The sequence below is a fragment of the Ascaphus truei genome, chromosome 19 (assembly GCF_040206685.1).
Source record: "Ascaphus truei isolate aAscTru1 chromosome 19, aAscTru1.hap1, whole genome shotgun sequence".
NCBI lineage: Eukaryota > Metazoa > Chordata > Amphibia > Anura > Ascaphidae > Ascaphus > Ascaphus truei.
In genome coordinates this window covers 20,055,663-20,070,323 of record NC_134501.1, presented here as the reverse complement: position 1 = coordinate 20,070,323, position 14,661 = coordinate 20,055,663, and the positions used below count along the sequence as shown (strand labels likewise).

General features: G+C 45.9%; 1 protein-coding gene across 1 annotated transcript; it reads left to right on the top strand.

Annotated features, from left to right (window-relative positions):
* Positions 1–89: 89 nt before the first annotated feature.
* On the top strand, positions 90–14,406 carry NAE1 (NEDD8 activating enzyme E1 subunit 1). Its single transcript, XM_075576781.1, has 20 exons — positions 90–238; positions 725–828; positions 1,351–1,411; positions 2,159–2,189; positions 2,490–2,561; positions 3,545–3,624; positions 3,716–3,825; positions 5,858–5,967; positions 6,937–6,999; positions 7,082–7,145; positions 10,065–10,156; positions 10,635–10,694; positions 10,801–10,934; positions 11,403–11,478; positions 11,776–11,815; positions 12,119–12,205; positions 12,782–12,874; positions 13,100–13,214; positions 13,608–13,657; positions 14,156–14,406. Exons 1-20 carry the CDS (start codon positions 189–191, stop codon positions 14,263–14,265), a joined length of 1,602 nt encoding a protein of 533 aa, XP_075432896.1. The 5' UTR covers positions 90–188; the 3' UTR covers positions 14,266–14,406.
* Positions 14,407–14,661: the final 255 nt, after the last annotated feature.

Sequence of the window (14,661 nt, the reverse complement as noted above, 5' to 3'; positions counted from 1 at the left end):
CCCCGTCCCCCAATCTGTTCCTCCCCCCGTCCCCCAATCTGTTCTCCCCCGTCCCCCAATCTGTTCTCCCCCCGTCCCTCATTTCTCTCCCTCCGCCCGCTGCTGTCTGCGACTGACAGGATGTGAGCGCCCTCTGGCGGCAGGAAGCAGAAAAGGGACAGGAACAATTTCACTTCCGGGTCACAGACATGGCTCAGGGTGCATTGGTAAAGGAGCAGAAATATGACAGACAGCTAAGGTATTATCTATATAACCTACCCCTACATACACCCAGAGACCCCCCCAACCCTGAGCACAGCAGCACCCCCTACATACACCCAGAGACCCCCCAACCCTGAGCACAGCAGCACCCCCTACATACACCCAGAGACCCCCCAACCCTGAGCACAGCAGCACCCCCTACATACACCCAGAGACCCCCCAACCCTGAGCACAGCAGCACCCCCTACATACACCCAGAGACCCCCCAACCCTGAGCACAGGAGCACCTCCTAAATACACCCAGAGACCCCCCAACCCTGAGCACCGCAGCACTCCCTAAATACACCCAGGGAACCCCAAACCCTGAGAACAGGAGCAACCCCTAAATATACCCAGAGACCCCCAAACCCTGAGCACAGGAGCAACCCCTAAATACACCCAGAGACCCCTGTGCACACGATCCCACGTGACACAGATGGTGCGGTGCCTTAGCTCTGGGGTTTATAGTTTCCTTGTTCTGCAGGTTATGGGGCGACCACGGGCAGGAGGCTCTGGAGACCGCTCACGTCTGTCTGATAAATGCAACAGCCACCGGCACGGAAACCCTCAAGAACCTGGTGCTGCCGGGTGAGTGCGTGCGCGTGCCGTATCCAAACTGCACGCGGTATAGCAAGTGCCGCCACTCACCACCTCCCTCCTCTCCAGCTGTAACGCTTCAGTGAGAGGAGGGAATACCTGGGAACGGCACACGGGGGGGAAATCATTTAAATCAGGGGTCTCAAACTCTGTCCTCAAGGACCACCAACAGGCCAGCTTTTATGGCTATTCCTGCTTCAGCACAGGGGGCTCAATCTTTGGCTCAGATTGAGCCCCCTGTGCTGAAGCAGGGATATCCCTAATACCTGGCCTGTTGCTGGCCCTTGAGGACAAGAGTCAGTCATAATGACTGAGCCCACTGTGTTGAAGCAGGGATTGCCTGAAAACCTGGCCTGTTGGCCCTTCAGGACTGAGTTTGAGACCCCTGATTTTTAACGTTTGCAATTTGGGAGATCAGTAAAATCCTGCTGGGAGGTGAAGCTCGAACCTTCCCTGCCGCACGGTAACTGCAGAAAGTGACGTTGCGCCTTGCGTTTCCTTCCTGTTTTCCAGGGATCGGCTCTTTCACCATCGTGGACGGGAGCGAGGTCAGCGGGGAGGATGTTGGCAACAAGTAGGGACCTCAGATTTCCTAACACGGTCGACCTTTTGTGCAGGGGTTCTCAAGACCCCGCAACAGCTCAGGTTTTGAGGATATCCCTGCTTCAGCACAGATGGCAAAACCACCTGTGCTGAAGCTGGGATATCCTTAAAACCTGACTCTTGAGGGGTCTTGAGGACTGGAGTGCAAAACCCTGCCCTAGTGCAATGCAAAGCATGTAAGGTCTCGGCGTATCATTTGGCATCACTTTGCTTTCACAGGCAGACTTAAAATAGAAGGAATTGTGTTCTTTTACATCTCAGTTTTGTCCAATAATTGTATTTGACGCTCTAATCTCACACAGGCTACGGCCCCAGTCCTCCCTGCTGCACACGGGCCTGGCGGCACATGCAGAAACTACAGCCGTGATTGGCGGTCTGTAGGGGAGCGCAGGGGGCGGGGCCATGACGGCGTGTGCGGCCATGACAGGGCATATCTGCCTGCCATTGTCTGCGTGCCAACCGCGGCACGGGAAGACAAAATTCTTGTCTGCCCTGCCAGCGTACACGTCGCAGCGCTTTGCGCGCCCACACACTGTAGCAAACATCGCTTGGTTATAATAATTGTAGTTAATCTCGGTAAGATTTTCTTACCGTCAGGGACCGGAATTTAGTGCAGAATAATGTTACCTGTCCGTCTAGCAATGAACTGGTTAAGAACGTGAATTTGTTGTAAGTCACTGAATTTGTGTAACTGGGTTTTGTTGTTGTTTCTGTTCAGCTTTTTTCTCCAGAGAGGCAGCATTGGAAAGGTAAGCTGCTACACACAACACACACACAACATACCACACACACCCCACACACACAACACACACACACCTGAACCCAGCCCGATTTCTGTACTGTTACTGGATGGGTTTATATATATTTTTTAGGGACGTGGGATTTTAAGATTAAAATTTGCCGCTTTGTTTATACATCGTTTTCACGGGTTTGTGCCGGGGGTATGGTGAGAATAACCAGTTGTAGCTGGGCACCAATATTTGTTAATTAGCAGACACTTTTACCAGCAGAAATTAATATTTATGCACTTGTGATATTTTTGCAAACAGAATCGGGCCAGAACTGCCATGGAGCTTTTACAAGAGCTGAATGACGACGTCACGGGACATTTTATACCAGAGGTTTGTAACGGTGTTTCTGTCGAGTGATTATATAATGATCAGCTTGATGTGGAGATACTTAGAAGGTCTTACTGTGTTTCTGCGGGGGCTTCTCATAGTCAGATCAGTTCCTGGAAGGTAGAATAGTTCTGATTGTTATAACTTTATTGTCAGGAAACATTTAAGGAACGTGTTATTCTGCAGCATCATGCAAACTGATTTCTACCAGCTAAATCTATAACTGTAATGCCTTAGTAACAGCACAGGTGACTCAATTGATTCCTGCTTCAGCACAAGTTGTTCAGTTGGTCCCTGTTTCAGCCCAGGCGGCTCTATCGGTTCCTGCTTTCAGCACAGGAATATGAACACCTCATATTCTGACCTGCAACAAAATCTGGATTGTCAGTTACAGGGAACGGGGCGGGATATTTATTTGTCTTATTACCCAGCTTTGTGCCCTACAAGTTGGACTTTTTTTTTTTTTTTGCAGTCATAGGAAAAAAGCTTTGGCTAGTAAATCTGAATCCGAACCATTAATGAGGATCTAGCTCAGGGGCGGCCAGCTCAAGTCCTCAAGGGCCACCAACAGGTCAGGTTTTCAGGATAGCCTTGCTTCAGCACAGGTGGCTCAATCAGTGGCTCAGTCAAAGAGTTTGCTTCAGCACAGGTGGCTCAATCTTCAACTGAGCCACCTGTCCTGAAGGAAACTCTTTGACTGAGACACTAATTGAGCCACCTGTGCTGAAGCAAGGCTATCCTGAAAACCTGACCTGTTGGTGGCCCTTGAGGACTGGAGTTGGCCGTCCCTCTACTAGACAGTAAGCTCTGTGGGGCAGTGCACTGACCTTTTGTTTGCTTAATGGTGAATTCTCTGTTTGACATTCTTATCCCTGTATTGCACATGTTGCTCCCTGTACATAGCCTGCGTGCTTCTGCACGAAGGTAAATAACAGTAATTCACATTCATCGTATGCGTTTCATTCTCTCTCGCCCCTTTTCTATAGAGCCCGGACCAGCTTCTAGATGGGGATCCTTCCTTTTTCTGCAGGTTCACCATGGTGATCGCAACGCAGCTACCCGAGAGGTATCAAAAAAAACCCGCCTGCGTTCTGCGTTTCACACGTCCGTGTGCCTGACACGTATGTATTTCTTACCGTGTGCTGTGTGCATTTCAGCACTTTGCTGCGGTTGGCTGAAACTCTCTGGAATTCCAACATCCCGCTCTTAATCTGCCGCTCCTATGGGTTTGTCGGCTACATGAGGATTATTGTGAAAGAACACACAGGTACGCGTATTTCCAGGTGTAACTTGTGAAAGAACACACAGGTACGCGTATTTCCAGGTGTAACTTGTGAAAGAACACACAGGTACGCGTATTTCCAGGTGTAACTTGTGAAAGAACACACAGGTACGCGTATTTCCAGGTGTAACTTGTGAAAGAACACACAGGTACGCGTATTTCCAGGTGTAACTTGTGAAAGAACACACAGGTACGCGTATTTCCAGGTGTAACTTGTGAAAGAACACACAGGTACGCGTATTTCCAGGTGTAACTTGTGAAAGAACACACAGGTACGCGTATTTCCAGGTGTAACTTGTGAAAGAACACACAGGTACGCGTATTTCCAGGTGTAACTTGTGAAAGAACACACAGGTACGCGTATTTCCAGGTGTAACTTGTGAAAGAACACACAGGTACGAGTATTTCCAGGTGTAACTTGTGAAAGAACACACAGGTACGCGTATTTCCAGGTGTAACTTGTGAAAGAACACACAGGTACGCGTATTTCCAGGTGTAACTTGTGAAAGAACACACAGGTACGCGTATTTCCAGGTGTAACTTGTGAAAGAACACACAGGTACGCGTATTTCCAGGTGTAACTTGTGAAAGAACACACAGGTACGCGTATTTCCAGGTGTAACTTGTGAAAGAGCACACAGGTACGCGTATTTCCAGGTGTAACTTGTGAAAGAACACACAGGTACGCGTATTTCCAGGTGTAACTTGTGAAAGAACACACAGGTACGCGTATTTCCAGGTGTAACTTGTGAAAGAACACACAGGTACGCGTATTTCCAGGTGTAACTTGTGAAAGAACACACAGGTACGCGTATTTCCAGGTGTAACTTGTGAAAGAGCACACAGGTACGCGTATTTCCAGGTGTAACTTGTGAAAGAACACACAGGTACGCGTATTTCCAGGTGTAACTTGTGAAAGAACACACAGGTACGCGTATTTCCAGGTGTAACTTGTGAAAGAACACACAGGTACGCGTATTTCCAGGTGTAACTTGTGAAAGAACACACAGGTACGCGTATTTCCAGGTGTAACTTGTGAAAGAACACACAGGTACGCGTATTTCCAGGTGTAACTTGTGAAAGAACACACAGGTACGCGTATTTCCAGGTGTAACTTGTGAAAGAACACACAGGTACGCGTATTTCCAGGTGTAACTTGTGAAAGAACACACAGGTACGCGTATTTCCAGGTGTAACTTGTGAAAGAACACACAGGTACGCGTATTTCCAGGTGTAACTTGTGAAAGAACACACAGGTACGCGTATTTCCAGGTGTAACTTGTGAAAGAACACACAGGTGCGCGTATTTCCAGGTGTAACTTGTGAAAGAACACACAGGTGCGCGTATTTCCAGGTGTAACTTGTGAAAGAACACACAGGTACGCGTATTTCCAGGTGTAACTTGTGAAAGAACACACAGGTACGCGTATTTCCAGGTGTAACTTGTGAAAGAACACACAGGTACGCGTATTTCCAGGTGTAACTTGTGAAAGAACACACAGGTACGCGTATTTCCAGGTGTAACTTGTGAAAGAACACACAGGTACGCGTATTTCCAGGTGTAACTTGTGAAAGAACACACAGGTACGCGTATTTCCAGGTGTAACTTGAGTTCTGTTAATGCCGATATGATGAAAAGATATGCTCTCTAGAGCAGGGGTGCTCAACACCAGGCCTCATGCTCCCCCCAACAAGTCAGGTTTTCAGGATATCCCTGCTTCAGCACAGGCGGCTCAATCAGAGGCTCAGTCGAAGACTGAGCCTCTGATTGAGCCACCTGTGCTGAAGCAGGGACTGATTGAGCCACCTGTGCTGAAGCAGGGATATCCTGAAACCCTGACCTGTTGGGGGCGGGGGGGAGGGAGGTTGAGGACTTTAGTTGAGCACCCCTGCTCCAGAGCTGCGTTCCCATTCAGATCCTCCAGGGAAAGAATGATAAAGGAGATAATGGATGTAAAGAAGGGATTGGAGCCTAAAGCTGTGTGAGAAATGAGCTATTCCCTGTGTGTTATCACAGTGATAGAATCACACCCGGACAACGCACTCGAAGATTTGAGGCTGGACCAACCGTTTCCTGAGCTGAAGGAGCATCTCCAGTTGTATGACTTGGATCACATGGAGAGAAAAGTACGCTGGGGGTTCTGCAGAATCTGCCTGTGCATGCACGTAATAAAACGTTACGGTATCCTAGACTAAAACCAGCTGTTCTTCTGGCTACAGCGCACACTGCTCACACATGCGGCTGCTTGAGAATATCTCATTTGGTTACAGGATATATTAAAGATTAAAGGGCTTATTCTATATTCCCCGAAGTGGCAATCATCAAGCCGCGGTGTGGTGGGCCGCCTCAGGGTATATAGATTAGACCCCGACTGTGTGTGTGTATAGAGATATATATTTATTTATACATATATACTTAATTTTATATATATATATATTTATATTACTGTTTTATAATTTTCGAAGTAAACAGAGGACACACAGTAATACACAGATGTATCTGCAAGGTGTGATACATTTTATTGGAATCATAATTATCTGTAATTACTGTTGCACAAAACGGACCACGACACAGAGGTAGACCCATTGTAGTAACGATAGATCTTTCACATGCAAAAAAAAATCGTTATTGATGAGTGAAAGGAATGTTAAATGTAATATGCTCACAATAACTAAATGTATCACACTGATACTGGAGCAAGATCGTAGCTGCAACACACACAATTATAAAAAATGACAATATAGCAAAGTCCTGAGATCGAAGCAGATCAGATACGAGCAAAGATGAAATAAAATATTTTCCGGCGCCTCTATTGATAGTCCAGAAATAGAGTAATGTAAACGGACATTAGCTATGGTTTGACTCATTTACCTTACCCTATTCCTTGACTATCTATAGAGGCGCCGAAAAAATATTTTGTTTCCTCGATAGATCTATCACAGACACATTCACGCTTTATTAACCCTTTCCGTTGCCACGGAGGACAGCAACGCAGTGTATTGTGGGAGAACTATAAATAGCTGGGATAAAAGAAAACTCAAGTAATATAAATACAGAAGCGATTTTCATTTACTCCCTTTGATTTTGACCCCTAGGACCACAGTCACACTCCGTGGGTCGTCGTGGTGTCCAAGTTCTTGGAGAAATGGCGCAGTGAGGTTTGTGATGCGCTTGTTAAATGTTGGGTGTCCGTTTTGAAGAATGATGGCACGGGGTGACTGGCTGGGATTTCCCTTTCAGAACGGGGGTCAGACGCCCAAAAGCTACAAAGAGAAGGAAGCTTTCCGAGACCTGATCAGACAAGGTACCGCCCCGCTCCTCCCGTGGGTGAACGTGCGGTCTGAGTGCCGGACTAGCACATTTGGGCGCGGACGTTTTGCTGCGACCAAATCTCCATCGGCGCTTACACGCTACTCGCCTCGCCACCAAGATAAACCTCGAACTTTACCCCTTACCCTAAAATTCCTAACCCCTAATACTAACGCTACACCCTACCCTAAAAACCTTAGCCCCTTGTGCTGTATTTATAGTCCTGGTGCTTATAGTAGGTGCGACTGAGCGACGGCTTGGTCGCGATCGCTGGAAGTCACTGAGATTTGACTTTTCGGCGACCGCAGCGTGACGTCAGCGGGTATGTAAGCAGTTCAGCCAATGAGGGCGAACAGCTCACGGCCACCCCCCCCTCCCCACGCCGTTTCTTGCCTCTTACACTATAGGCAGAAATCGCTGCGGCACCGGATGATGTCACGATGTCGCCATCACCGGGACTATAACTACGGCCTAACTCTAAAAAAGCCTAATCTTGTCCCTTAATATTAATGGTACCCCTTAGCCCTAAACCCCTTAGCGCGTACGGCACACCTGTGAGCACGTGACCTGCATACGGGACAAGGGTTAATGCACCGCTCGCAAGCTGGCCCACTTTTCACCTTGTAAAGTAATAAAGTGAACACAGGCGCAAACAAATATAAAGGAAACACTAATAATAAGTGACTTAATAAATACTTAAATAAGTGAACAAATAGTAATAATAATGTTAGTACAGTTTCACCCCCTGCTCAGAACCCACTGGAAGGGGCAGTCTTCACTCTTCCCCCACAGTAACAGCAGAAAACACAAAATCCAAGGGGAGCATGGGGAGGAAACAAAGATATATTTAAGTGCAGCAGAATAGCAATGTGGAAAAAAAGCCTCCAAACGACTTGGCTCTAATAGAATGACTACTTACAGGATGTAAGTCAAAACAACAGGGTTGACTCATACAGTCATACAGTGGTTGGTAGATGGTAAAGTTGTCATCTGGGTGGATCAGGTTCTCAGGAGGATGTGGCCCAATGTCAAGAGAAAGAAACTGGCATAGCGCAGATCAACCAAGGTAAAAAAGTTTATAGCAATAAAAGTAATATACTCACAATCTAACAATAAAAAACGGGCATGTCACACTACAATAGTGTAAGAGAGGATAACTGCAGCCAGCTGGCTCACCATCCCGCAACGCTCCCCACTTCTCTGTCTCTGCCTCCGGTTAGCTGTAGCAGTGCTCCGTCTGGCGTCAGATACGGGTCCGTCGCTGGGAAAGGGCTGGATCTTCCGAGACTCCTCTTCTGATGGCTCCGCTCTGAATAAGACTCCGACTCTACGCGTTTCGCCACGTGTTAGCTTCGGCTTCGTCAGGAATTTATTTTTGTTTCCTCCCCATGCTCCCCTTGGATTTTGTGTTTTCCACTTTTCGCCTTGGCAAAGGCCCCTCAAATGGACAATATCTCCCCTAAATCCGGCCCCATATACCATCTGTCACGAACAGAACACTAGTGAGCACGTGACTTAAACATGCAACCATGGTTAATACACACGGCTACTCTAGCCAACTCGCCGTTCTCCACAAAGGTACCTTCAATGAGGTTATATTAACCCCTTACTCAATTGCAATCAGGTCTCTACGTTGCTACCACCCAAGAAATATGTAAATTAATATATCTGCCAGGGTCTCGGGTCCCTGTTTATTATAGAAAAACTATGCAGTTACACACACAAATCTTTTGTAGCAAAATGTGTCCGAAAATGTAGATACTCTCTTCAGAGCATGCAACAGTTCATTCAGACGTTAATGTTTAAAAAAAAAACGGGCGCAAGATTGTTCAGGGGGGGGGGCGCGGCGGTTGCAGAGGCCCCGCGCTCTTCCCCCAGGGCATTTAAATTAATACCGGGGGATCGCGTGTGGCCACTGCAACTTCACTTACCTTCTCTTCGGCAACGCGGCGTTATGTGACCACTCAACTTCATATGTACTATTTATTTTCCCCCCATTGAAACAACATAAGCCCACCCCTATCGTATATCGGCTACGAGATTGAAGATTTTGCGACAGAGAAAAAAACCTTCTACCAAACAACGTTGAAGTTTTGCCTTAATATACTGTATATACGCACTCATAACGTCCCTTCTCTAACACCTAGACACGCGTGAATAGATTCAGGCGCTCATGACGGACGCAACGAGACTAATCACGACCGTCTTGATCCTAAATTCAAGTGACAAATGGAGATCTGTCCTTGGCACCTCTTACCCATGCAGTGTGTGGTCTCAGTACATGTCACTCTTTGCCACCATCACACACATGTAACTCTTAGTATGTACAGTAGATGACGTCACATGATATTCTCATTTTCAATTAAGTCCTACAACGAAAGCCTAACCTGTGTGTCACCTCTCTCTGGAACGCACCAGTAATTATTCACAAACATTTTGTTTTCTTTAATGCTGACGGCGTAGTCTCTGGTTAGCGTTTGTGACCTTCTAAACAACATGTCACTTTTAGTGGGCTATCCAAGATAGGCCCCCCCTCCCAATTAAGTCCTCTTTGAAGACCAGCACAGACATAGGAAAAGTCTTGACCTGTCACAAACCCAATATATTGTCATAATCCCAATATATTGTATTTTAAAACCAAACTGCTGCCATATTAACCCCTGGAGCACCAGATTGATTAAAGTAGATAATATCTCATGATATAATGACACCACTAAACATGCTACCCTTAACCCCATACCCCAACTGCTAAATTAACCCTTAAATTAACTTACCTTGGCCAAACGGCCTGCAGCCGAAGATCCCTCTTCGGTCGAAAGTCCGCGGAGACTTGTTCGTGGCGAGATGGCCGCCGCCAATTGTCCAATTTCCCGCTGAGCGCAGCTGATTGTAACTGGATTTCTATGTCCGACAGGAATTCGGAAGAATGAGAGCGGGGTGGGGGAGGATGAGGAGAACTTCGAGGAGGCCGTGAAAAACGTGAACACCGCGTTGAACGCCACGAAGGTACGAAGCAGGAGGCGTATTAACTGCAAAACCGCGTAAGGAAAAGGGAGGGGGAGGGCAGGAAACACTAATACCCCCCCCCCCAAAAATACTCTTAGCACAAACACATGGAAACAAAATGGTTATAAATGAGAGATTTGTATTATATAAATGATATATATATAAGTTCATCAATGGAATGGTTGCGCTTTCACGTGATGTAACCGTGTGTTTTATAGGTTAAATAAACACCTTTTATATTTTTCATTTGTCCAGTGCTGATAATTTGATTAGAGGTTTTAATTATCTCTCTCCCACCCCCGCCCGCCTCCCCCTCTGTCTCCCTTTCTCTCCAATATACCGACACAGCACGAGAGATAATCACATAAAAGTGCTTTATTGGGTCCAAAATGCACACATGCCCGACGTTTGTTTATATATTACAATATATATATATATATATATATATATATATAAAACATAAATGCTCTTTTTTTAGGTTTCCAGCAACATTGAAGAGCTTTTTAACGATGAGCGTTGCACGAATCTTACGCAGCAGGTGATAAGCGGCCGCCAGTGCAATATCCATGTCCCTTTAATGGGTTTTATTGACTATTGAAAGGAGTTGGCTGAATCATTTGACGCTTCCCTGTCTTACTTTGCAGTCGCTGTCCTTTTGGGTTTTGACTCGGGCTGTCATGGAGTTTATAGCTGCGGAAGGGAAGGGGAATTTACCCCTGAGAGGAACAATTCCCGACATGATCGCAGACTCGGAAAAGTTCATCAAATTACAAAATGTGTAGGTGTTGTCAAGTATTTCTACTTGACGTGCTGCGTCTTCATTTTTTGACGCTTCTTTCTTTTCACTGTGCTGCGATCGCCATCATCGTTAATTCTTCAGCCTAATCATAGTTACATAGTAGACGAGGTTGAAAAAAGACATACGTCCATCAAGTGCAACCTATGCTAAATTTAGACGACAGATATTTTATCCTATACAGGCAGTCCTCGGGTATCCAACGGAATCCGTTCTGGGAGTAGCGTTGGATAGTGACACCGTTGTAAAGTGAGTCCCATGTTAATCAGTGGGGGTGAGCGTTTGATAACGCATTCAAGTGTCGAAAAAGGCCCTTAGGGAGGCATTGTAAAGCATTGGAAATGCCATTCGTTGTAAAGTGAAACATTGGATAGCGAGGACTACCTGTATCCATAATAACCGTGTATTGCACAGTTGCTGCATCGTTTTTATTCACGGCTTCCTCTTTAGATATCGGGAGAAAGCAAAAGCTGACGCTGCAGCCGTGGAAAATTACGTGTCCGTCCTCCTGCAGTCTGTAGGCAGAGTAAGTGTTGTCCGGCTGTGCTGGAGCATTGATACAGTTGTGCGATGATAAAAGCTGTGAACCTTACACACAAATACGGGAAAATAAAGCGCTCCCTTTTTCGAACAAAAATAAAGAACTATATTTGGTAAATTGTAGAATCCCTGCACTTTTACCCATGGGAAGTAATGTTTTGATTTCTCTTGTCCGCATTTATGATTGACAAACTATCTATATCGTAATATTTCCCGTGTATAAGGTATTTTGGGTTAGGATTCCACATTTGGCGCTGATTCTGCTCCTGTTGTTCCTTTGCAGCCACCAGAATCCATATCGGAGAGAGACATTCGACTGTTCTGTAAGTCTACTCCATACAAAGATAATGTTACCATTCCCGGTACCCGCAGCTTGAGTAGGGAGGAAGCACAAGTAGTGCCCACGTGGCATGATATCGTTATCACTTACAGTGAGAACATTCTGGGTGCATGGAATATATCATCGTCGCCCACTTTCACTTATCCCATCTTCACATTGCTTTGTTAGTTACTCGGTAACCGTGTGCTTCTGTCTCAGTGTCCACCTGTAGATCTCCTGCTGATCCTCTTAGATGTAATGAAAGCCCCAGGTGGCCTGTCACAGCTCACATTGTTTTCTGATCCAGGCAGGAACTGCTCTTTCCTTCGAGTTGTCCGTTGCCGATCTTTGGCAGAGGAGTACGGCGTGGATACAGCTAAAACGGATGAGATTGGTAAATAAACATGTTTTTTGTTTGGTTTGTGACTGTATTTAGCTGCACATATCTGGGGATTCTAGTGAATGGTTATACACCAGATGAGCGTTTAGTAATGTTATAATGTTATAGTGCCTTACAATTAAATGAGCCTCCCAAGCAATTTTTTTTTTTTTTTTAGTATAGGTTTGAAGAAGGGGGTCTCCGATGCTGGAGCACGTTAATTTCAGCTCTGGGACCCCATGCTACCAGAGATACCTCTGTAGGTGCTAAAGATACTTCCTGGATCTTCAATCTCCTGCATCACGCAGGCCAATAGGAAGCCGCGATGGGTGACATCACAGCTTCCGATTGGCTCCCGTGCCGCGGGAGTTGTAAACTTCTGTATCGTGTACCCCAGCTGAGGATGCAACAAGGGGGCACCTTCGGAGGGAAGTATCTCAGGAAGCAGGGGGTCCCCGGAGCTGAAATTAACATGGTCCGTATGCGCAGCCTCGTCTGCGGTGGAATCCCAGCAGCACGATCAATACGCCCCAATTTCAGAGGGCTGATGAAAGCACCAAGTGATGTTTAATAATATTCATGTCTTTTCAGCTTCTCTCATGGAAAATCCAGACAATGAAATAGTATTATACCTGATGCTACGGGCTGTGGATAGATTTCACAAACAGCACGGCAGATACCCAGGTAAACTACCTAATGTAGCTGCCAATCAGTCCCTGCTTCAGCACAGGTGGCTCACTCAGTCTGACCGGTTGGTTGCCCTTGAGGACTGGAGTCCCCTGCATTAAACAGTAATCTTTGATGTGGGATATTCTGGGACATACCCCCACATTGGCTCGATACATTATATACAACTTGGAAAATGTTGTGTGACATGTTTGTGATCATCCTTTGCTACGTCCTCCCCAGGTGTCTATAACTACCAGATAGAAGGAGACACTAGCAAACTGAAGAGCTGTCTGAATGGTTTCCTTCAAGAATACAGCTTATCACTAACTGTGAAGGATGATTATATCCAAGAATTGTAAGTCACAGTCACCGTGAGACAGACATTTACAATGGTTAGCTCTCAAAATAACCTGCAAGAAATCTGTTCTAGAGAATTCAATAGGACAATGCTACTGTCATTCATTCTGCGGCTTAATAATGTGCGTATATAATAATAATATGTCAATCTCATTGTATCCACTAAAATGTAACAATTATTAGAAATAACACTCACAGGGAATGATCCGTATTTGATCACATGCACAAACTTTAAAGGTTGCAAAACCTCTCACCTTGTCCATACACCTGGAATTATTATATCGGTGCAGTAATCTTCCCCGACAGGGCGTCCGTCAGCAGCCCTGAGCTTCTCTGCGGCTCTGTTCCAAACATGGTAACAATAATACATGTTTCTATTCGTGTTTTCCAGCTGCCGATACGGAGCTGCGGAGCCTCATACAATTGCGTCTTTCTTAGGAGGTGAGGAAGCTGGAATGATGCCATGCATGCCACTGGCATTAACCCCTCCACTGCCAGAGCGGCATGGAATGCATCGCCCTGCATGTTGTTCTATCACCGTGTGGCTATATATCCCCCTGCATGACGCTATATCGCCCGGCATTTTATTACATGGTCCTGTATGTTACTATATCTCTATGCATGTCGCTATAGCCCCATGCATGACGCTATATCGCCCCGCGCGTCGCCTTGCACAAAGCCCCGCCCGACTCCATGCGCGTCGCCCCGCGCGCCGTTGCTTTGCATATTATAGTATTTCTCTGCAATACGTGGCCGGACGCTGTGACAGGGAAAGGGTTGAATGAGCAAGTATCTCGGAAACTAATTGTAGTTGGGTTGGTAACATTTTCTGCTATTTCTATTAAAACCTTAAATCGCTTTGTTGCCCTAATGTCCGTCACACGTCTGTCCTACGTGCTGCCGGATTTTAACACGTTTTTCCCTTATCTTTCATTTCAGGGGCCGCCGCTCAGGAAACCATCAAAATAATTACAAGACAGTTTGTTATTTTCAATAACACGTTTATCTACAATGGCATGTTACAAACCTCGGCCACTTTCCAGCTGTAAGCCCGCCGTATAATAGTGCCCAGCGTTCGCCTGGAGATATGGGTTTCTTTTGTTGTTTATATAAAGCTCTGTAAAATAGTGCTGGCTATCTATACCTCTCCAAAGCTAGAAGGGGTGAAATAAACATTGTTTTGTCTCTTACGCCAACAACTCTCTGCCTCACTTTGTACATTATTTTCAAAATATTTTCTTTCTTTTTTTGTAAAAATTAATTTATTTGCAAGATTTGCTACATTTTCTTTTTTTAAAGCATTAACAGTGTGTACAGAACACTTTACAGGTACAAATAATCTCTGACAAAAGAACATTGTTGCACAGGGAGAAGTGACTTCTTGACACTGGGTTTTAAAGCAGCCGTCCAAGCCGAGTCCCCTTTAATATGTGCTTCAATACAAT